General features: G+C 46.0%; 1 protein-coding gene across 1 annotated transcript in view; it reads left to right on the top strand.

The window, feature by feature from the left end:
• Scd5 (stearoyl-CoA desaturase 5) overlaps positions 1–24379 on the top strand; it is a 109642-nt gene that overhangs the window by 65794 nt on the left and 19469 nt on the right. Inside the window, 3 exon segments of the mRNA XM_060381005.1 lie at positions 14289–14297; positions 15007–15214; positions 17033–17041. Of these exon segments, the coding sequence (XP_060236988.1) occupies positions 14289–14297; positions 15007–15214; positions 17033–17041 (226 nt within the window).

The raw sequence follows: 24379 nt of genomic DNA, 5'->3' as shown, positions 1-24379 counted from the left end.
GGTTTAAAAGGGTCCTTTGAGAGATAAAAAAGAATTTATCTAAGCGGAGGAAGGGGGACGGTGAGGGTAAATACTCAGGCAGAGGTAGAGAGGAGTGACCATCATGTGCTGTGTGGAGTGACAGTGTTGGCCACAACACTGACTGGAGAAGCAAATGGGTGGGCATTTGTGTATATGTATGTGTGTGTACATTACATGTGTGTGCAAGGATGCACACATGCATGGGGAGGCTAAAGCATAACATCTACTGTCCAACCTGTTCTTTTTTTAAGATTTATGTATTTATTATGTATACAATATTCTGTCTGCATGTATGTCTTCACTCCAGAAGAGGGCACCAGATCTCACTATAGATGGTTGTGAGCCACCATCTGGTTGCTGGGAATTGAACTCAGGATCTCAGGGAGAGCAGACAGTGCTCTTAGCCTCTGAGCCATCTCTCCAGCCCTGTCCAACCTATTTTTAAAGACAACTTCTCTCACAGAGCCATGAGCTCACCCATTCAGCCAGACCAGCTGGTCAGCAGGTGCCTGGGGTCTTCTTGTCTCTACCTCCTGGGGCTGGGATGACAAGCATGTGCCATGGTGCCTGGATTTTATGTGGGTGCTGAAGATCTGAACCAGGGCCTACATGCTTTCTCGGCAAGCACTTTTTCGAATGAGCCATCTCCTCAGCCCCAACAAAGCACCAAACTCTTGAGATGGACTTTGAAAGACGCACAAAATCTATCTAGACAGGAAAGGCGAGGCAAGACTTGTCAGGGACCACCTGAGAGAACTCGCCAACTTCAGAGACCACCTGTAGGAGCTCACCAACTTGCCTCGACTTGCCTGTTCCCTTACCTGCAGTAAACATACTGTAAACATACCTCCAAACATACTGCTTGGAGATGCCCATTCCCTTCCCTGCAATAAACATACTGCTTGGAGATGTCAGAGACCACCTGTGGAAACCCATCAACCTGCCTCAACTTGCCTGTTTCCTTACCTGCGGTAAACATACTGCTTGGTAACAGCAGAGATGTGCTCACAGAACCGTGGCTCATCACAAGATGTTTCAGGCCCCTGGCCGAGAAGAATCTGTAACTTTTCACCCACCCTACTTCCTCATCCTGAACCCTTTATAAAAGCTGATTCTGCTCAGTAAAGTTAGTCCTTGACAAGCACCTGTTTGCTTGGACTCCTTCTTTTCTCTCGCCCATCTTTTCACAGGATCGGATTCTCTTCTATCCCCTGGAATAACAAGCTCCGCTGGCCCGAGCAAAGACTGAGAGAGAGAATGGTCCTCACTTTCAATGTGGCACTGTTGTTAAAGCATGCCTTCCTGAAGGAAGAAGTAGCTGGCTCAAGCGCTGTGCAGACCCAACGCTCCAAGTGACATTTTGTTGTTGTTGGAACTTGAACTCACTGTGCTAAGAACCCAAGTCAGAACTCCCAAATGTTTCTCTCCTGTGTTTTCCACCAGAAATGTGTCGCCCACGAGCTCAGCCTTTCTCCAACCATCCCTGCCAACCTTTTGTCCAATTCCTTTATTTCTCCTGCACACACATCGACTGTCTAGTTCAAGACAGTCCTGAGATGTAGCTCAGTGGCAGAGTGCTTGCCTGGCAGGCATAAGGTCCTGGATTTGATCTGCTGCACTAAAACTAAAAGCCTCCTAAGTGGGTCTTTTGTACTTACCTGTCTCATGTTGTAACTGGGGAGAATTATTGGGAATTAAACCCTTCCTTAGCAAAAGAAACAGTTTCAGTGGCTTAGCCTTGGTTCTAAGCCAACCATGCTTGGCTGGTTCAAATCCAGCCTCCTTGCTGTGGTTTAGAATTTTCTGTTTTCACCCTAATTCAGTGTCCTTCGGTTCAACAGAGGTACTAACCCAGTCATCCATACCACGGCCTTCACCTTCGGACCTTCTTTCACCAGGTGAAAGAACTCGGAACAATAGCAGAGTCTCACCTGTCCTTTTGACTAGCCAGTGGCAAACCCAGGGCTTCCTACAGCCGTTTAGTTTCAACAAGGACGCTTTCTTACAAAAGGCACAACTCAGGCAGCTATGAAATAGTCACATAAGGGATAGTCTGGAAGAGCCCAGAGCTCCGAGCTGCCTCATCCTGGCCCTGTGGATTCAGGGAGTATCACCTTCCCTGCACACTGGCGTGCTCACCAACCAGTAAACTCCGACAAGCTTCAGAGTCCAGAGGTTTTTTTTTTTTATCAGTATTTTGCTGCTTAGGCAAGATTGATGAAACCTGTGGGTGACCAAATTCAATCTACACGCCCTTTCCCTTTCACCCTGCCGCTCTCTGGGGTAGGGGGTCACTTCTTTAGCCTGACAAAGACTGTCCTAGCAACTAAACAATGCCAAGCTCCCCAAAGCTCTGAGCTAAGAGCCGGGAACAAAGACCACGGTTATTCCTTATCAGCATCTTTGTCTTCATCTTGCACCGTCTTGCCTGTGCTGCAGACTCATGACCTTGCAAGCCTTTTCTTTCCCTTCAGATGGTTTCGCCAGCTCTCCGTCACGCTCATCCTCAGCTCCTCTCAACCTGAGGACTGCTGGGTGAAGAAAGGCTTAGCCTCTGTGTGTCACGGTTGATATTCCCCGCAAGCTCACTCAATCTGCCTCGTGGCCCCAATCTCAGCCTGCATCATAATTGTATTTACTACATTTGCTTTATGCTTGTTTAATCTTCCCTACAATAGAGATTCCCCCAAAGACAGCCCTGACTGTCCTGATCTTGTCTGCCAGCATAAAGCCAAACATGAATACCTGTCACCCCGGGAAGCTAAAGCAGAGACGATAAGAATGACAGGGTCAGATCTTCAAAGGTGAAGTTCACTGATTGCTGCGCGTTCAGCTTTTATGAGAACAGCGGTATGGGCAGGTAGCCACATAATAAGCAAGAGCATGGCAGGCGTTGGGGGAATGTGAACTGCGGAGGATGTCAGCTGATGAAAGGATGGTGGCTAGGGGCTGATAGAAAGTCGCCACAGGAGCCGCAGATGTGGATAAAAGCCTGAGACTTCACAGAAGGATGTCTTTGAAAATTTTTCTCTTTCTTTTTTAACTTTCATTTTGAAACCACTCCTGTTTAAAAACTTGAGTTTTGGCACTCCCAAGGAATGGGGAAACCTCGTGAAGAAATCTGCATCTCTTGCTCCTAGATTCACTAATGATTCGTACGCCATCTCGTTGGCTAATTCTTCGCCCATCTGCGTGCGCATGCATCCATCTGTATTTCCTGAAGTCAGCCGAGAGTGTCACAAACATCATGCTCTTTCATTCCTAAGAATGTCAGAGTACAATTCCTGGCAACAAGACAATTTAACAAAGGCACCACACTTACCAAGTCCAGCAATTTAATGAGGCAGGGTCCTAATCCAGGACATGATTTAGAATTGCACGTTGGTGGGTTGTGACGTCTCTCTTCAATCTTTTAGTCTGGAACAGTTTCTGTCTTTCCTCTGATCTTGTGGTGTTGACATCTTTGAAATGAACCAGCCAAGGTCAGTTTCCTTGTAAAATGGCTCACTTAGGGTTTGCTCATATTTCCTTATTATTGGGCTCAGAGTGTGCCCTTGTAGGCAGGAATTCTACTCGAGACATCTCATTGTCTTCTTGGCATTAAGGGCGAGGTGTGTGATTCCACGTTGTCATGTTTTGGTGGCATGAACTTGGGTCTCTTGGGGAAGGTGGCCTCTGCCAAGTTTCCGTGCTGAACATGACTATTGATAAACGGCGAGTCGTGCAACGCCTCGATGTTTAATGACTGGGAGACCATGTAAATACTGTATTTTCATCAAAGTTTTACCCAGTGGTTCTAGCTTGCATTGGCAATGCTTCCCAAGCCCACGGCAGATGCGGATAGGGATTTGTAGCTATCATTTCTTCTGCATCTGTTGGTTGGCATTCTCCCATAAGGAAGCGGGTCTATGTTTTTGTGGTTGTTGCTCATTTTGGGCCCATGGATTCTTTATTAAATGGATTATATCTAATGACTGTCATTATTCATTTTCACAGCCCGTTTGCCCTAGTTTATTCAGCCTAAGGAATTATAGATAGACTCATACCCCACTTTTGGCCTCATCAATCCACCTTTTTTTTTTTTTCTTTGCAGTGCTGAGGAGTAAACCCAGGGTCTTGTGCCTACCAGGTGAGTGCTTTGCCTCGGAGATGCACCCCTAGCCCAACCCATCACGGTTCAAATATTTTCCCCATCCCCACAATAACATATGCCAATGCCACATGAACTTTTCCTGCCCACCTTCTGCATCAGCCTTGCCTCCCATGGTTCCAGTTCCCATTAGTAGGAAATAGAATCAACCGTGCAAGACATAGGAGCCAAGTGAATCCATTGCTGTTAGGATGCTAGGACATTGCCTTAGCATAGCAACATTGTTTCTTGTTGCTATGGTGAAACACTCTGATAAAAGCAACTTCAAGGAGCAAGGGTTTATGTGGCTAGCAATTCTAGGTGTCAGTCCATCACTGTAGACAAGCTTGTGGGAACCTAAAACAAATGGTCTCATCCTATTCACAGTCAAGAGCAGAGATCGACCAACCAAGGCATCTGTGCAAGTGCTCAGCTCCCTTTCTCCACACACATGTCCCAAGATCTATGCTCAGGAAACAATGCCTCCCACAGCAGGGTCACTTTCCACCCCAATTAATGTAACCAAGATAACCCCAAAGAGACAAGCTCACAGGCCCACCTAATCTACACAACCCTTACTGAGATTCCTTTCAGGGTGGTTCTAGATTGTGTCAAACTGACAGTTAAAACTAGCCATCGTGGTCATTTTTGGCCTTTTTTCTCCATTATGGCCACTTTTGGCCTTTTTTTCTACCAAATTTTTATGCATAAAGTCAAGGAGAGGTAACTCAGGAATGTAGAAGAGCAAGGGCTACTCTGACCAACAGGTCCTGGACCTGACCTGAACATGGAAATTTCCTTGAAAGAGCTATCCTAGGCATTTTTATCGATTTTTAAAATTCTTTGAAAAATTCACACCCATGTATAATACATCTCGATCATATGCACCAAGGCACTTTCTCTCTCAATTCACATCCCTAATTCATTTCCCTCCAAACTTGGTCTCCTCCTCCTCCTCTTCTCTCTCCTTCATAATTCCGTGAGTTCAATCAGCTGCCCGTACATGTTGGAGTGTGAGGCCATTCACACATGGGCAACCTATCAGTAGCCGCTCTCCAGAGAAAAGCGACTCTCCCACTCCAGCTCCTCTGTTAGAGCTGAGGTTTGGGGAGTCCTTCCCCCGTCCATCCGAGCCGCTTCTAACACAAGCATTTAAAATGCTTTGTGGAGCTGGAAGGTGGCCCCGTTTGTAAGATGCTTGTTGGGCAAGCTTGGGGACCTAAGTTTGAATCCCCAGGACCTACTTAAAAGACAGGTAGAGTGGCCCATGCCTGCAAGCCAGCCCTGAGGGTAGGGTCGGGAGGAAAGGACAGGTGTATAGCTAAAGGATTGGTGAGCTCTAGATTCAGTAAGACACAACGTATCAAAATATAAAGGTGGAGATGGGCTTAGGAAAGACAGCAAAGGCCCGCTCCTCCACAGGCCTACACATACAAACATGAGCACTAACAAGCACACCCCTGCCAACAACATGCCTTTGAAAAGTATAAGCCAGGAGTGCTGCTCATACCTTTCATTCCAGGAAACTGAGGCAGGCGATTGCTAACAAGTTTCAGGGCAACCTGGGCAGCATAGTGAGTTCAAGGCCGGCTTGGGCTACACATAGTGAGGCTGCCTTTAAAAAGCATAAAAGACTCAACAGCCCTTTACTTCTCTGCAGGCTTTAAATTCTGTCACCAAACACCTTTAAAACCACTTAGGTTGGCTTTTAAACTCGTGTCCAGCTCCTAAATCCTGGGGGCAGGCTGAGTATCCTATTAAGACAAGTGCTAGCAGGAGGCAGCTAGCCTCTCAGTGCCAGCCACCTGCCGGATGGCAGGCACCGGTGCCAGGCCCCACTGGAGAAGTTCTGGACTAGTTTTTACAGGTCGTGAGTGTCATCTCTCTGGAAGTGAGTTAGTGCTGAGCCAGTATCAACCGTGGGGAAAGCACGGAAAGTTCTCCACGGTCTAATTGGTGCAGTGTTGGCATGTGAGCAGGACGGGGTTACGTTCAGGCTCCTGAGGTGATTGACTTCCGGTGACTTCCAGCTCCTGGGTGAGCAGCCTTTTCCTACTCGACTTCTTGACAGAAGGACGCCTTTACACTGCGAGCGCTGACACACTCGTGCACACAAACCCTTTCCTCTCCCAAACCTGCCCGTCTCAGCAGGTATTTTGGCATGGTGGGTCTGCTTCCCTTTCCTCTTCTTAGTGGAAGCACAGTCTAGTCATGAGTAATAGTGGAATTCCCTTTAGCTGGGTTGTGAGCCCACCTGGAAAGTTCTTTTGGACTTCTAAGCAACCAGAAAATTGAATTAGAGAGTACAACAGCCTCACTGTGTCTGCTCAGGAGCAAACATCTGTTTCCAGGGGTGCCAGGGGAAGCCCAAGTGCTGATCTGTTTTCATCCCTGAAAAAGAGGCAAGCTCAGAGCCTTGTGCAGCCGGCCTTCCTCTGGCCTTGAAACACCCCTGCCCAACAGACCCTGGGACACGCAGTTTGTTTTCCTTTGAGGCAGGGTCTCCCTGAAGCCCAGTTTGGCCTTGAACACAAGGTAATCCCACGTCAGCCGGCTTGCTTCGCAGAAATTTGTTTTGATCATAAAATGAAGGAGGAGAAGAGCAGTTTCAGCCAGGCAGGCTGGTCAGGGCGCGCTTCAGTTTGGCTTTTGAGATGCCCTGCTGTGCTAAAGGCCCCAGTGGCTGTGAGGGATGACAGGTGTGGAGAGGAATCTCTATGTGGTCAGCTTTGTTCACCAGGGAAGTTCAGTGGTGCAGGCTACGGCAGAGGGCTGGCCTCAGACAGTGCACTGGACACCGCTGACAGGACAGTCGTTGACACTATGAAAACACACAGAGGGCGTTTGTTGGATGCTAGCTGGATGACTCTCAGTGATTCATGAGGGTTCCACAGGACAGGGATAACCTCAGAGCTCCTCAGGACAGGGCCCACCACGGAGGTAACTGTTCTTTCCTGTGTTTTTCTTTCTTGATTTTGTTTATTTTATTTTATGTTTTTAAGTTTCAAGGAAGGTAAGTTGAGCCACTCTATAAGTTTTATCCATGGTCACTAGCTTTTAACTTTTGGTTGCATTTTGAATGTTTAGAGTGTTGTGTGTGTGTGTGTGTAGTATGCATAGATATACTTTTTCTCTGAGCCATCTGGAAGTTAGTTATAAGCTTTATTTCTCAACACTCCATATCTAAGTTCAAGTACATTTCCTACATAGCATAAGACAACAATCAAACTAGACAATTTAACGTGGCTGTTATCTACTCTACAGAACATATTTAAATTTCTCCAGCTATTCTAACAACGTCCATCATAAACGTTTAATTAAAGAAAAATCCTTATTGCAGATCCCCCGCAACACACACACTCTCTTTGCAGTCTTGGGCACAGAACCCAGTCCGTGCAATATCAGGCGAGCACTGTAAGCTGGGACATTTCTGTTCAGCAGCTTAGGAACTTTTCCCTAAAACAACGTCTTCCCCGATATTATAAAAGAAAAGTCTGTACATCTGACAGAGCATCGATTCATCTCTCAACCCTGCGGGAGACGCTCCGCTTGCAGAAGATGATAACACAGAGAGCCGGACCTAGCCAAAGCGTGGGTAGGAAGTGTACTGCACCCGCTCTTTCAAGGGCGCCCAGAGATGATTGCCGAGGCCGAAACAGTCTAGAGCCAGAGACAGTGACAGCTACAGGGAAACCGCGTCTTCTGGAGACGGCAGGGCAGCTGCGCCTACGAGCGCACAGTGGGTGTGACACCATTTTAAAGACTGCGCAAGCCCAGGCCAGGCCAGATCACGTGGGGGCGGGGACGAAATCCCACCCCTGACTGAGGCGCTCCTGGCAATCGGTAGCTGCTGGGAGAGAAAAGGGTAAATTTCTCAAAGATTGTGGCCCCTGGCTAGTCGACCCTGCTCTAGAGGAAAGCCACGCATCCGGGACTGCATGGGCGGCACGGATGGGTCTTAGCGGCTGGTTTAGTTACGTTTCTGTTGTGATAAAGCACTGTAACCAAGGCAACTTATAAAAGAGAGGGTTTAATTAGGCTTATGGTTTCAGAGGATTAGAGTCCCATGGGGGGCTGGGCGGCAGGAGCAGCTGACAGTTCAAGCTGATCTATACGCAGGGGGCAGAGGCCGTCTCAAAGTGACAGATACCGAGATCTGTGGAGACCTCAAAGCCCAGAGATCGACTTTCTCCAGCAAGAACCCATGTCCGAATCCCTAAACAACCAAACACCAAGCGTTCGCACATTTGAGTCTCTGGACCACTTTCATTCAAAACATCACAACGAGTTTAATTTTAAAAGAACAGAAATTGGGTGGGAAGGGAGGCGTGGGTGGATCTGGGGAGAGTTGGAGAGTCAGTGACTGTAATCAAACAAAGTCCTCAAAGAACTAATAAAAAATATTTTTAAAAACTCTATGTATATCTGGGCACGGTGGTGCAAACCTTTAATCCCAACACTCGGGAGGCAGAGACAGCCGGATCTCTGAGTTTGAGGCCAGCCTGGTCTACAGAGTAAACTCCAGGACAGCCAGGGCTATGCAGAGAAACCCTGTCTCAAAAAGCAAAGCAAAACCAAGCAACGAACAAAAAATAAAAACAAAGAATCAACCAAAATTCAAAAATGCTACATATAACAAAAATGTAGAAAATGCGAACTAAAGAGAGAATTACCTAGGACTCATATCCTAGAGAGATGCTGTCAAGTCCTCCATATTCTTATGCTTAGACACAGACTTTGTTAAAACCCGTCAATAGTATACATATTGCTTTGAGAGCTTCTTTGAACTACTTTTTGTTTTTAAAATGTGTTCTTTAATGATTTGTTTATTTTTATTATTTATACAGCATTCTGTATCTCACTATAGATGGTTGTGAACCACCATGTGGTTGCTGAGAATTGAACTCAGGACCTTTGAAAGAACAGCCAGCGCTACTTTTACTTTGATCATCATTCTGCCATGGCTCAATATTCCATTTTGTTAAACATTTAACAACAAAATGAACAGGTACACTCGTTAGTAATTTCAGAGTATCAAACAAAACAGAAGAAGCATTTCTTCTCATCTCTGTCTTCCAATGCTTCTCTCCTGAAGCAACTCCAAGACTTTTCTTAACTGTTTCTTTCCAGAAAGTGTCTATAAGCATACGCATACATTTTTATGTACACCTAGAGAAACACTTTCTACTACATGAACAGTATTGACTTGATTAATACATCACAAAGTAGTCAACTGAAATCTATTATGTGGAATTTCAGTCCCCCCCCCAAATTCTCACCACAGCGGCTACTCTTGTGGTCAAGTTTTTGTGTACTGCAGCATCCAGACTATGAACTGTTAGCTTAGAGGAAGCAAACAACTTAAGAACTTCCCTGCCAGTCTGCCCTTTGTGCCAGTTTCACACTGGCAACACTGGAAAAAAAATTTAAATAAGGTCTCACTGTATAGCCCTGGCTGGTCTGGAACTCACCATGTGGACCAGCCTGGCCTTGAACTCACAGAGACCTGCCTGTCTCTGCCTCCCGAATGCATGTACCATCACCTCGGAGGCAGCACTGAATTCCTAAAAACTTGGAAAACTGAAGTAAAAGACGTCCCGCTACGAGTTAGGCCTGCACTGTCCAGTGCGGTAGCCACTGGCTACGTGTGGCTACCAAGCACTTGAGATGTGGGAATGGAAACATGCTATGGGAGAAGAGTGCATGCACATTCCAAGACAGGACACACATAAGGCAAAGTCCCTCGATAATAACTGTGTGTGTGTGTGTGCGTGTGTGTGTGTGTATGTGTGTGTGTGTGTATGTGTGTGTGTGTGTGTAGGTGTTCATGTGTGTGTAGGTGTACGTGTAACCACGCCCATGTGTGTGGAGGTTAGCAGTAAACATCGGTGACTTTATCTGTGTCCACCTTATGCTCGGAGACAGGGACTCTTGCCGAGTTTGCAGCTCTGCCCTCAGACTCGCTGGTCAGTGCGGTCCAGGGATCTGCCTGTCCCTGGCCCCTCAGCAGTGGGGCTTTAGCCTGGGCTGCCACACTCAGCCACGTGCAGTGAGCTCTGGAGACCTGAACTCCAGCTGTCATGCTAACACAGCAAGCACTGTGCCCACTGAGCCCCTCCCCCCAGTCCTCCTACCAATTTTTACCCTCATATTGAAATGCTAATATTTGGGGCATATTACATTAGGTGCAGCAATTACTGAAATTAATATTACTTACTTCCTTTCCCAGTTTTAGTGTGGCTCTCAGGTCATTTTTTAAGTACATGTGCGGTTTGCAGTATATCACATTGCACCTCTGCTGGTCCTCATAAACTAGGACCAATACACAACTTCTTCGTAGTAAAACCTGCCACCATCACTGTGCCCTCTTGATTTTCTCAGTTCCTATTTCGGTCCGACTTTGCCACAATTATTTCTTGGTCTCTTTGAACCACACCACTCCTTCGACACCCCAATACTTTCTCGGGAATGACCAATAAATGTGTCAAGGTGCTACGTGCAACATGAATGGGGTTTCACGTTAAGACTGGTCTATTGGAACCTACTGTTACATGTAAACTCCAAACTGCAATTTTAATAATTTGTTACTTTAGAATGTAGACAAATTTAGGCTTTCAGCATGTCGACTGATTCAGCATGACGTCCTTTCCGAGTGTACTCCCTGGACAGGCACAGAGGGAATACCACACACAATGGTCAGGGCATCCGTAGGAACTGTCCAACTCTGTCCCTCTCTATTCTGTCCTATTCTTTTCTTGTCTGCCCTAGCCAAGCCTGTCCTGTCCTGTCCTGTCCTGTTCTGTCCCAGCCCAGCCTGTACTGCCCTGTCCTGTCCCAACCTATCCTATCCTGTCCTGGCCAATCCTATCCTGTCCTGTTCTGTCCTGTCCTGTCCTGTCCTGTCCTGTCCTGTCCTGTCCTGTCCTGGTCTATCCTATCCTATCCTATCCTATCCTATCCTATCCTATCCTATCCTATCCTATCCTATCCCGTGACATGAAGATGCTGGAATAGCATCTATAGTTTTAGACTGGAGCACTCAGCACTACATAAACATGGTAAGAAGGAAGTTCTTGAGGACACTGTGGGACTCTGGCTTCTATCTCCATTGTCTCCACTTTCTGAAGTTTGGTTTGCCCTTGTGCATCTTCTCATTCATCCCTGGCTTTCCCTTCAGCCTGTCTCTCACACACACACTGACTGTACCCAAACAGCCTAGGCACACACACCCTCTCACCAGCCACAGGTGCTGCTCACAGGCAGGCTCTTTTCTTCCAGCTGCTTCCTGTTCCCAGATCAGAGTGAAACGCAAGCTAAGCCGGAAGAGAGAGGCCTGTGGGTCAAACACATGACTCTTGATTCCTTTTTTCTGTTCTATTGTTGGCTCAGTTTGTTCTTTGAGTCACTTTCTCACTGGTTTCAGCTCTACAGTTAGAAACACAGCAAGAGTAAAGATATACCTTGAAGTATTTTTGGCTCAGTTATATGCGTATTTGGAATGGAGCCCAAACCATTCCTTCATCCCACTGTTACAGTCAAAAGCCCTGTGAGGAAGCTATCCAGTAAGAGGAATTAAAATTAATGTCTTTGTTCCCAGCTTTCGGCATCATGCCTTTGTTTTGTTTGATTCGTTTTGCTTTTGTATTATGCTTAATTGGGGGAGAACAATGTTTCTAGCCCTTTGGAATGCCTCACTTAGGTTTCCTTAAAAATTGCATGCATTAAAGAACTGTTGTAATCCTTTTAAAAGAGTGAGCATGACTCCCCTATGAGGAGAGGCCGTATCTTAGAAGCGTGCGCTGACATCGGAAGAGGTGCCATCTTTGTTCTGTCACTGTTTTCACAATTACATGACCTGGGGTGAATACCATCTAAGCCTTAGTCTCTGCAGCTCTGTGTTCTCCTTCCTTCCGAGGCTGGGTTCAGATGGGCACTTCAGTGAACCAAGACAAAAGAAAGAAATTGTTCCTTTGGCTACAGTAGTTTTGGTTGGCACTTGAAAGTCTTTCCCAACCCCACATTATGTAATTATAAATAATTTTTTTTCACTCTTTCTAAACACCATATTTTTAAATACTAGCAAAAAAATATTAAAGACCTCTTTGGTGTTATAGTCAGCTGTAGGATTTTTTGTTTTTGTTTTTGCATAACATTGACTTTCAGACAATCTCTCTGTTCTCATTCAAAGTTAAGCACGTACTTCTTAAGGCCTCTGCTGCCCTCCCCTCGGGCCCATTATTCAAGGGTTGTGCAGATTTAATTCCTTTTAAGAATTTATTTTCAATTCTTTTTATTATGTATATGTGTGTGTTTGTTTTCGTGTGTGTATGTGAACATGAGTTTAGGTGGCAGAGCAGTCTGGAGGCATTGGATTCCCTGGAGTTACAGTTGTGAGCAACCTGGGTGCTGGGTGCTGGGGAGTGAACTCAGAGCCTCTGGAAGACCAGCAAATGCTTTGAACCGTGGAGTCATCCATCTCTGCAGGCCCAGATTTAATCTTTTTGTAGTGATACTATTGAGTGAACATGACTGAGTAGGCTTCTATCAGCATTGGTGAGCTAACTAACTCCAAAGGCCTGGAGCCTCTTTTGGGTGAACAGAACAGTTCCTTAAGGCCTTTCTCATCAGCAAGACAAAATCATGATTTTTTTAAATAATTTGTTTAATTTTATTTTATATGTGCATTAGTGTGAAGGTGTCAGATCCCTTGGAATTGGCTTATAGACAGTTGTGAGCTGCCATGTGGGTGCTGGGAATTGAACCCAGATCCTTTGGAAGAGCAGACAGTGCTCTTAACCACTGAGCCATTTCTTCAGCCCGACAAAGTCACTATTAATGGTGGAAGATTCCAAATCAGAACATCAAGTCCTGAATTATCATGGTTCAAAACCATCAGAAAGAGAACAACTGTGTAGCATTTACGTTTTTATTTTCAGATTAATTTTCCAAACCATGACTGCCCAACCTCATCTGTCTTCCAGATGTTTGAAAGTGTTGTTATATGAAGAACCATACAACACAAAACGGAAACCCCAAACAGGAAGCGTAACTCAGAAGTCTGTCCATCTTATGTCTGTGGCTACAGAGAGTCTTAACAGCCACCACATTACAGCGCCCCCATTCTTGCTTCTGACACCTCACTCATGGATGCCCCCCAGTTGTCTCCCATGACAGAAGGGCACTGCTGTTTAGGTACAGCAGGGTCTAGGCATGCATTTTTTAAAATCTTATTTCATTGGGCTTCTTATACCTCTACCTCCCTTGCCACCCTTATCCACCCTAATCCCTTCCAACCTCAACACTCGGTAGGAGAGAAAGAAGTTAGAAGGGAAAGGGGCATCACATGTCTCTTTAGACTGCTTCCTGCTGTTTATGGACATAGTTCCTTGGGGCAAGTCCAAGCTTCACAATCAGGATATCCAGCCGTCCAGCAGTCCAGCAACTGCAAACGTAGCAGCAGGATGAACCAGCAGCAGTGGTAGGCAGCAGCAGCCACCACAGGCCCTCTCGGGGCTCTGGCATTTATACTGTCTCACGAGTTCTCAGAATGAAACCATTTGCAGCTGGCACAAGTCACACTGCTAGAGCACGAGACAATCACAGTTAATGGCTGTGGAGAAACTGAAGCAGCCCCATATCCCACACCTGGGATTAAAACAAAAACATATTCACATAGCATAACTGGCTTTGTCTTTTAAGAACTCAAAACTCTCACAATAGCGGGGGAGTTATTTGGTACTGCCCAACAGACCAGATTCCATACAGAGCCAAAGTTGCACCCCTCAGTGTCTGTAACACTCTGTTGGAGCAGTCCTTACACAAACTCATATGTGCCTCCACCTATAGATAGAGACATTTTTTTTAGAGACATGGAGATGCAGCTTGGTGGGTTTTTTACTTCCTGATTTCCTGTGCTTTCTAAATTGCACCTTATGGAGGTCATCAGTGTCAGGAAGGGAAGGAAATGGTCTGGGAGGAGAGCAGAAATGCCTTCGTACTTAAGGTTTCCGCTCTCCTGACAGTCAAGTCTTCCTCCTCACCCACATCTCTTTTCCCAGTATAAATCGCTCCCTGGGGATTGAGAATCTCACCAGCACTTGGTATTTCAAGTCTCTTTCTGTGTGACCCAAACACCCAGGCTTTCTCAGTAGTGGATCCCAAACACAAGCTTACATCCTGCTGAATGAGGATTTCTTGTGCTGATGAAAACTATCCTAGGCCATGTTTAGGGGCTGGACGTGTTACAGAATATTTCAAAGAACTGTGAATCCTGAGATTGTGTTGTTTACTGAAAAACAAACGAACAGCAACAACAGCAAAGCTGTTTCTAGTTGTGGTATGGCTCAGCCCTAGCACACACCTTTAATCTAAGAGCTTTCTGCTTGAATAATGTAAACAGGATTAAATAAAGTCGACCATAAGTCAAGAGGTGGATCAAGCAACCACTTGACAGGGAATGTACGTGAGGAAAAAAACCATAAAGAGTAAGAGGAAGTCAGAGGATAGATAGACACACAGGAAGTAGAAGGGAGGGACTCTGAGTTTGGGGGCATTGAGGGAATGGGGAAGGTACTTTTCTTGGTTTTGGGACATCAGCTGAGGAGGAAGGTCAGCTGGGTGCTTGCTCTTCCTCTCTGAGCAAGCAGGCTTTCACCCCAACATCTGGCTACCGAGTCTTTTTTGGTAAAACTGAAAGATTGAGATTTTGTTAAGAACAACAGATGGGAGGTTCAGGGACTGTGTAAGGACAGTGTGAACAGAGCTATGAGCCATGGGAGCAGGGAGAGAGGCTGGAACTTCCTGGAAAGGCATCCTACCTGCGGACACTCCACTCACGCTCTGTTTTCTCTCCGCAGAACAACATCTTCGTATGGGCCAGGGAGCATCGAGCCCACCACAAGGACTCAGAGACAGATGCAAACCCCCACAATGCCCGCCGTGGCTTCTTTTTCTCCCACATCGGGTGGCTGCAGGTTGGCAAGCATCCAGACGTCACTGAGAAGGGCAGGAGGCTCGATGTCATCAATACGCTTGCTGACCCCATGGTCCAGGTTCAGAGAAAGTGTGTGAATAGAGATCAAATGGACCAGCGAAGGAGGCAAAGCAGGGTGTTGCTGTGGTACTCCCATCACAGTCCTAAGCCGGGCCTTAATCTGAGAATTTGTCTAAGTCTGGTGGGGGGGGGCACATTTGTTCTGAATTTCAAGTTTCCCATGTCACGGGTTTCCATTTATCGAGGTGTCCTTTCCTCTGACTTGAGTTGCAAGGCCGACTTCATGGGATTTGTCTGCTTCCCCTCTCTTCTGCCTGAGCTTCCCTGAGGTATCCGGAGGAAGTATCCACCCTTAGATAGTGACACACTTGACTCCAACACGACTGATTCTCTCCAGGTGCCTTGGTCAGGTCTCTCGATGCCGTCTGTCTGCCCCATGAAAACATGGCACCAAGAGGTTACTGTGTGGAGAAAATGGGACCACATATCAGGGTTCCTCAAAGACCATGTGTCAGCTCAGTGTGTTTAGCTGACTGCCATTTGCAAGGCGAAACTTTCAATAAGCACATGAAGAAACGTTGCCCATAATGAGGTCAACAAGAAGGAAATACCCTTCCTAGCCAAATACTGCTCTGTACTGTACTGTGTTCATGTTAGTTGGGGTCTGCAATGTTGGCCACTCCAGGAGCTTTATAAACAGGCTTGTTGCTCCTAAAGCGATGGATTTATGTGTGATGAGGACAACTTTGGGGCCCTGCCTTGCTCAGGGCTTACTTTACAATAACACAGGGGACTCAATGGTTACCCAGGACCATCTCAGATGGGCTGGACTCAGCAGGGGATCTTTTGGTACAGAATCCAGCCATTCAGGCTGAAACTGGGAACAGATGCCATGCCTTTGGCCAACCCAAAGATCCTTACACAAAAGGTACTGTGGCACAGAATGCACGCCTGAGCCAAGAGGGGGAAAGTGGCTGGACTCAGAGGAAACGGCCCTGTCCTGGCCATGCTCCCACTTGCCAGCGAACAGATTCCCAGTGGCTCCTTTCATCGTGAAGGAGGGTATCAGTGATCCTTACTCCGCACAGCTGTGCATGGAGCTGCAGTGCATACATTGCAAGTACGAGCAATGGCTGGCATGCAGTCAGAGCCCCAGCACATCAGGCATGGTAGCATGGCCAGGATGCAGAACTGTGCCTTCCTCTCCGCTTCTGATGCTTTACTGGAAGGTCTTTGCTCTTTCTGGCAAGCATACCCAGTACCACAAGCCAAACGTCTTAGAGCGAAAAGAACACAGTGGTCTCAATTAGCAGTGAAGCGATTTCCTAATTTTGAGTTTTTACCATGAAAGTAAATATTAAGAGTCACGGAGCCGGAGATACAGCTTAGCTGGGACATAGCTATCCAGCATGCATGAGCATGCTTCAATCCTGAGATGGAACAGATTTCTAAAAAGAAAAGGGAGGAGGGAAGAGAGAGAGGGGGAGAGATCATTAGGGAAAGCATGGTCCTAATGCATAAACACTGCCACTATTAATGTCCTGCTGCCTCCATGTTCTGGCATATATTTGATGTATCTGGTGTGATGGCAGTCACACTGCATATGTGATTTTATGTCTTGCCTTTGACTTCAGATTATATTATGGACACCGTTGTCAAAGCCTTCAGGCGAATGCTTCAGTTGAGTGTGTCACGGCTTATTTAACCAACGGTGAGCTTAGATGGGTGTGTCACTTCCAATTCTGCGATATAAATGATGTCGCTATACAATTAGTAATGCTTTGGGACAGTCAGCCCGTGGATTGATGTCAATCCACCAGAAGGCCAAGATGCTTCTCTGTTTTATTAATGAGCCCAGAGATGATGTTCTAACAGTCTGGGTTTCTTAGACCATAAGGGTGGGAGAGCTCCCCAGGCCTTCCTCTTAGAAATGTTGGGGTCTGGTTCACGGTGTGTGTTCAGACAGTGCACATTGCCCCAAATGCACACTGAAGAACCCAAGACTATTTTGGCAAGTTCCCTGGATCATTATCTGGGAATGTCTCTTCCATCACCGGGCTAGAGGCCACCAAAGGGGGCGCAGCTATCAGAACCCACCCACTCATATCATCTTTCCACAGGGCTCTTTGAGTTTCTGCTGGGATGGTCCTAAAGATTAGCTTCTGTCTTCCCAGATGTGCAGAAGGGCAGTGAACCTAAAAAGAGTGAGAGATGCTATAACACAGGTCCTCTGAGGGGGCACAGAGGACCAGCTCCTAACTCTCACTGCAAGGCTGAGGGGTGGGGCTGATTGAAGGCCTCATGGGAGGAATTGGTCTTTGAGCCAAGACCAGTGAGGAAGTGGTCAGGATAGAGATTATACAAGCCAGAAAGGTTTTTAAGACTTCAAAAGCAGCATCGTGGAATAATTAAACACACACACATTATAGAAAACAATAGATGTGAGTAGCAAGCAGGGGCTTAAAGTCCCTGCAGCTCCGATTATTCATTCACTCAGTGTTCTTTCAGTCATACTTGACTGTTTCAAAGATACAACAGCACTGTGTGCAAGCATTCTGAGGGAACCCAGAGAACCCATGATCTCAAACAAGCCTCAGAGTCACGGAACTAAAGTAGCATCCAAGATGCAGGCACAAGATTATGCCGAAGTTCGGGTTTTCTCATGCTCAGGGAACTGGTTTTCCCAGTCGTGCCAGGAAGGCATGGTTCTGTACAGGAATTGTCATTACATGTTGGGGGTGAGCTACAGGGCAGGACCCGGGCCTGTCCCATTAGCTCTCGGTCCTTGTTATCCAGGCTTCCTGGCCGGCAGAGGAATGTGCCTCGGGAGCATGGTCCAGGGCCTCCCCAGGGACACCCCTTACAGGTTGTTTGCTCGTCTCTGAGCCTGCTTTACTGCCCTTCCCGGGTGTGAAGTTCATGCATGGATCCAGCTAAGAACCTGTTGGAGATTTTCCCAAGGGTGTGATTGAGACAGAGCACCTGAAGGACCTGCTTCAGCCCATTCACACAGAGTTTGCAATTCAGTGATGGCCAAACCTCTGCTTAACCATCCTAACAACAGCCAATCAAAAGCGAAGCTTGGCCGAGGGCCAGGCTGAAGGGCCTTTCCTTGATGCTGTTAACGGAGGAAGACAGGCCTTGTGCCTGAAAGAAGTGTTCTTCATGGAGGCTGAGTAGATTACAGGGCCATAAGGACCTTCTGGAGTATCCTTGGATTCCTAGGGTCTTAGAATCCCCAGTTCCGATGGCTGGGCCCATTCCAGAGCCTACACCAGTATCCTTCAGGCCTCTGTGCTTCCCAGGCCTGAAGGGTGGCTAGGTGGCAGCACATTTAAGGCTGGAGAGCCACGCAATGGGCAGAGCTGGATGTGGGAAGAGGAGGGTGCGAGCCAGACTAGGGGTTACACTATCCTCTTGGCCTGAGCACTGCAAATGTTGAAGTGAGTCACATGTAAGGCTGAGATAGGTCTTCCAGTGAGAAACTGTGTTTGGCTTAAACAAGGTGGGAGTTTAGTTCTCCTACCATTACAAGCGTTCTGGCAGCACATGACTGTAATCCTGGTACTCTGGACTTGAGGTAGGAAAGTCATGAAGGGGCAAGGCCAAGGCGGGGCAGGGCAAGGCAGGGAGATTGACTGGCTCTAGAAACAGGTGTCCAAGTTGGCAAGAAAGGCCGCAGCAGCCGCTCAGCAGAAAACGGTCCTCTTCCTTCAGCTCAACAGTACATACCATGTGACGTCCACTCTGTCATTTCCCGAGACATCTGCTCTCTGTGACTTAATGGTCCACACTGTCCACTAAGCTCCAACTGGAAGTCGTTCGGTGGAGAAACAGCGGCACACACACTCTGCCCACTTTCCTCTTGGTGACCATATCTGCCCTCAAGAGAAAGGGAAACGTTCTTTTGGCTGATACATCCTGCCCGTGAATAAAATCCCGGTTTTGTTGCTAAGGAAGAAAGGGGGAACCGATGTGGTATGCCCTCAGCGAGAGCTAACCAACTGTTCTCCTTGAAGTAGAGGAGTTGGCTACCGGCTGCCCAGCCATGTACCATCATGCCCGTCATCCAGAATGTCACCTCAGTCTGGAGGCAGCTTAAACCTCTTACTACTTTGCTTATCTTCTCTATTCCCCCATTCGGGGAAGCCATTCCTTCAGGGTCCTAAGCAGACATACCATGCACAATTCTGAAGTAGCCCGGGGAGGATGCGATTGCAGACACGCGAGAACATGGACCTTGCCTCATTGCCATGGTGATGAGATCAATTAAGAGAATGGATGGGATGGCACAGAGCAGAAAAATCACTTCTGTTCTAAAGCCCCAGGAAGAAAAGAGATGTCTGATGTTGCCGCTCCAGGGTGAAAGGCAGTGGAGGGGCTCCGTCCTGAGACACCATTTAGCTCAGGTGGTCCAGTGGCCTAACTCAGTCATTCAGATCCCCAGGGGAGAGCTGCTGCCTTCCAGTGATGCTCTCTTGTCTACTTTGTAAAGGCTATTTATTTATTTATTTTTAAAAAGCAGTTTAGAGGCTGAGGAAAGGGCTCAGTGGGTGAGAGTGTTTACTCTGCAAGTGTGAGGACCTGAGTTCAAATCTCCAGCACCCAAGTAAAAAGCCAGGCATGGCTGCACATGCCTGCAGTCCAGCAAGGGGGGAGAGGGCATAGACAGGTGGCTCCTAGGAGCCTGCTGACTGTTTGAATAAAATGCCAAGCTTCAAATTCAGTGTCAGACTTTGTCATAGAAAGAAAACCCTTGATGTCTGCTCTAGTCTCTGCGCGAGAGTGCATGGGTGCACATGTTTGTACACACACACACAGACACACACACACACGGTCCCACTCCACACATGCACCCCTGTTATCAGTGTCCTTCAGCAGGCGGCACACTTGACCTAACTGATGAGTGTGTACCGGGGCTGACACTCTCAGGAGCCATAGCTCACCTCCGGGCTCAGTGTCGGTGTTCTGTTGTATGGGTTTGGTCACACGTGTAAGGACGAGGGCAGCTGTTCAAAAATCGTGGAGTATTTCACTACCCAGCAGTCCCCCGTGCCTTCTTCCCACCGCTCAGAGCTCCACAACACCTGCCAACAAGCGGTCCTGTCACACAGAGGTCACACAGCGGGATGCAGCCTCTGAGGGCCACCTTCCCTGAGGGGAGAGTGCACTCTTAGGCCGCCTCCACACCTCTCCATCCCCGGGACAGCTCAACACAGCCCTGAGCAGTGACCCACGTACTGATCCGGATGTGCCTCAGTTTACGTAGCCAGCCACAAAGGGACAGCACCGGTTATAAGCACAGTGGCTGTACACACCCACGTTACATTCCTGCCAACGAAAGCTTTAGAACCACTTGAGTGAGTGCCAAGGACCAGCATGTCTGTGTTATACGGTAAGACGGTATTCGGTTTTAGAAAAAGAGCCAACCTGTCTTCCGAAGTGGCTGTATTTTTTTTGTTCTCCTACTGGCCAGGAGTGGTTGTGCCTTTACCTGATGGCGTGTGACTCGTGGCCTCTCCCACGTGCTAATTTTCCACCAGTGTTTCTTTCTAAATGAGATATATTGTGGTTGTTGGCGCATTTTTGTTGGTCTGTAGTTTTCTTTTAGAAATTGTTTCTTTTTTTTATTTACGCTTCTGGGTCCTTTGCCTATGTGTATGTCAGTGCACCACATGTATGCTTCTGTGGAAGCCAGAAGAGGGCACTAGATCCTCTTGAATTGAAATTACAGATGGTTGGGAGCTGCCCTTTGGGTTCTGGGAACTGAACCCAGGTTCTCTGCAAGAGCAGCCAGTGATCTTAACCTCTGAGCCATGTCTTCAGTCCCCTGCTTATTTTCTTATTATTAAGTTCTCAGAGGGTTTGTGCGTGTGTATGTGTGTGTATTTTGAGAATGAGCTCTTTATCAGATCAGTCTTCTGTAACTACTTCCTCCAGCATCTTTGGTGGAGAAGAACATTTGGACATCAGTGACAATATCAGCTTCCTGATTCTTTCTCTCAGATTATATTTGGGGTTATACCTTAAAGAATGACCCATCAGATCCAAGGTTCTTTAAGTTTGCTGCGTTACCATTTTCAAATAGTTTTGCTGTTCTGTATTTTACCCGCATGTCTGCTGCTAAATGCGGATTTTTGAATGTGAATGTCTATTGTAGGACTCTTCGTTGAAAAGAGTGCACGCGTGTGTTCAATTTTATCGTGTTCGCTCCTCTGTTATACTCACTGGACTGTTTTTGTGGGTCTTAGACTACATTCTATTCCACAGATCTGTTGTCCACAGAGCTGTTGATCTGTTCCATTTTCATATTATCTTGGTTACGGTAGACATACGCTACATCTTGTCAGCAGATGGTATTAATCCTTCTGTTTGTTCTCCTTCAACATTGTGTTGGCTATTCTGGGTTTTCTGTCTCATGTATAAGCTATAGAATCATTTTTTCAAGTACTTATAAAAGGTGTTACTGGGCTTAAAGTTAGAATTACAGTGACTCTGAAATCAAAGTAGGAAGAACTGGTGTCTTGACAATACTCTCATATCCATAAGCACAGGGTGTCCTCGTTTATTTATCTAAATCTTAGATTTCTTTCATCAGAGTTTTGCAGTTTATCCTCATAGGGTGTGTGTGTGTGTGTGTGTGTGTGTGTGTGTGTGTGTGTACAAAGCATGTTTTATAAAATTTCTCTCCAGTGGTTTTATTTCTGGGAGTGCTAGCAGTAGTGTGTTTTAACTTAAAATTCCATTTGTGTATTGCCGGTATACAGAAAGCTCATTGAATTCTGTACCTGAACCCTATCGTGACAACCTTGTTGAAAGTTCCAGCACGGTTGTTGTTATTATTTTCTTATATTCTCTACAAAGATAATCATGTCATTTATGAACAAAGACCGGGTCTGTATCCAATCGGCGTATCTTTTATTTCTTTTTCTTGTTTGACTCCATTAGCTAGGAACGCCCATGTGACATTGGGAGTGAGAGCTGAGAGGGGACAGCGTGCCATGCCTTGGTCTTAGTGAGCGTCACCCATTAGAGCACTTTGTCAAGTAAATGCCTCCCAGTTTACTAGGTGTTCAATCTCCTCAGCTACTTTTGTCTTCATTTCTTAATAAGGTTAATTGTTAATTGTCTATCTCTACCTGTTTCTGACGTATACAATTGATTTTCCAGCACAGACTCAGACTTGTATATTTAAGGTAAAGTCCCACTCATTCAGAGTATATAATATAGTATTTTTATGCAATGCACTTATATTTTGTTGAGGATTATAGCATTTACGTTCATGAGAGATACTTTTCTGTATCTGTCTTTTTGTAATATCTTTAATGGCTCTGGTGTTATGGTGATACTAGCATCATAGAATAAATTTGGAAATATTCCCTCCATTTCCATCTTCAGAAATATATTGGCATAGATAGAGAGTTGGTAGAATTTGGTGGGATTCTCTAGTGAACCTGTCTTGAACTGGTCCTTTCTATTTTGGAAAGGTATTGTTAATCCTACCTTTTTGAGTAAATGCACTTCTATTCAGAGTGTCTGTTTCTGCTTCTGTGAGTTTGGGGAGATTGTGCCTTTTAATGGCTTGTCAGTCTACCTCTGCTGTCTTCTTATTGTCCGTGGGATCTCTAGTGATGGCGCCTCTTACGTTTCTGATAGTAACAATGCATGTGTTACTTTTGGGAGCCCAGGAAGCTAGTTGATTCTCGATCTTTATTCAAAAAACAAGCTTTGGATTTTGATTTCTAGTTTGCAATTTCATTTGATATTATGGGTTGGTTTCTGTTTATTTTGTTACTTTTAAAGATTTATTTTTATGATTTTAAAAGTGTGTGTGTGTGTGCGCGCGCGTGCATGAGCATCTGTGCACACAGAAATCTGTAGAAGCCAGAGGTCTTGAGTCCCCCTGGAAATGGAGTTAGACAGCCAAAGGGTAGTCACCTACTGTGAGTACTAGGGTTGCAGGGGGGGAGGGGACGGCAACAGACAACACACGACCATGATCAGTAACACTGATCACTGCCGAACTATATCTCTAGTAGCTCTGTCTGTCTGTCTGTCTGTCCGTCCATCTCTCTGTCTCTTGAGGCAGGGTCTTGTTGTATAGCCCAGGAAGCCTGGAGCTTATGATCCAGGCTACTGCCTCAATTTCCAGAATGCTGGAATCACAGGCCTGCATCACTGTGTCTGGTCTCCTTTTATGATTTAATATTTTATGATTACAGCGTCTTTCGTTGATTATCAAGTCAGTTACACTTTAAAAAAAGCAATTTACTACTTTCCCTAAAGTTTATAATGTATAACTAATCCACGTTCAGCTTGAAATAATTCTGTATCACCTCATATCTGGTGTTCCTTATTTAGTAAAGAAGATTGCCACCATCCCTATGTCACGGCTTTCACTCATTTCACTTATCTGCAAGCACACAGATCAGGCCTCCGTATACATATCGATATATATTCCTATATCTACATATGTAGATAAGAATGCTAAGCAGATGTATTTCTGCCTGTACACTTTGAACATCCTGATAGACCAATAAAGAACAAGAAATTAAAGGTTTCTTTTTATAGTCATTTATCTTTCCTTAATGCTTTTTCTTTCATTTTGCAAATTACATTTCTCACTTGTATGGTCCTTTCTTTCTTTCTTTCTGATTCCTTTTCATGTTTTGTGAAATGCAGGCACAAGCAACAGCCACCCTCGGTTTTCTTTGTCTGACAATGTTCTTTTTTTTTTTTTTTTTCAAGGATGGTGTTAGTTAATGTTTTTTTCTGTTTAAAACTTTAAGTACTTCAGTCTACTCTCCTTGCTTTCTTAATGAGGTTTTTATCTTTACTCCTGTGTAGGTGAAGGTGTTTTTATTTTTCCCTTCTGGCTTATTTCAGTATTTTTCCTGCGTCTTTAATTTCTTTTCTCATCGTATGTATAGGATTACGTATTTCTGTCTGCCTGTCTTCCCCACCACGGCATATTCTGCTTCATATTCTCTGAGCTTCCTGGAAATTCTGCCATTACTGCTTCAAATATTTCTCCTGCGTCTTCCTTCCCTTCCGTTTTCTGCTACCCCCTACAGCTTGTTACAGCGCGAACAGTTGATTCATAGCTCTTGGAGATTCTCTCCCCAGCTGTGTCTACAAATCACAAGAAGCCCATTGAAGATCTTCATCTCTGCTGCAGTATCATTTCCAGTTTCTATGGGCCCATAAGGCTGTGATCATGGGCTCTGTCTTTCGGC

Source organism: Meriones unguiculatus, chromosome 3 (assembly GCF_030254825.1).
Source record: "Meriones unguiculatus strain TT.TT164.6M chromosome 3, Bangor_MerUng_6.1, whole genome shotgun sequence".
In the NCBI taxonomy this organism is placed as follows: domain Eukaryota; kingdom Metazoa; phylum Chordata; class Mammalia; order Rodentia; family Muridae; genus Meriones; species Meriones unguiculatus.
This window is presented reverse-complemented; position numbering and strand designations above follow the sequence as displayed.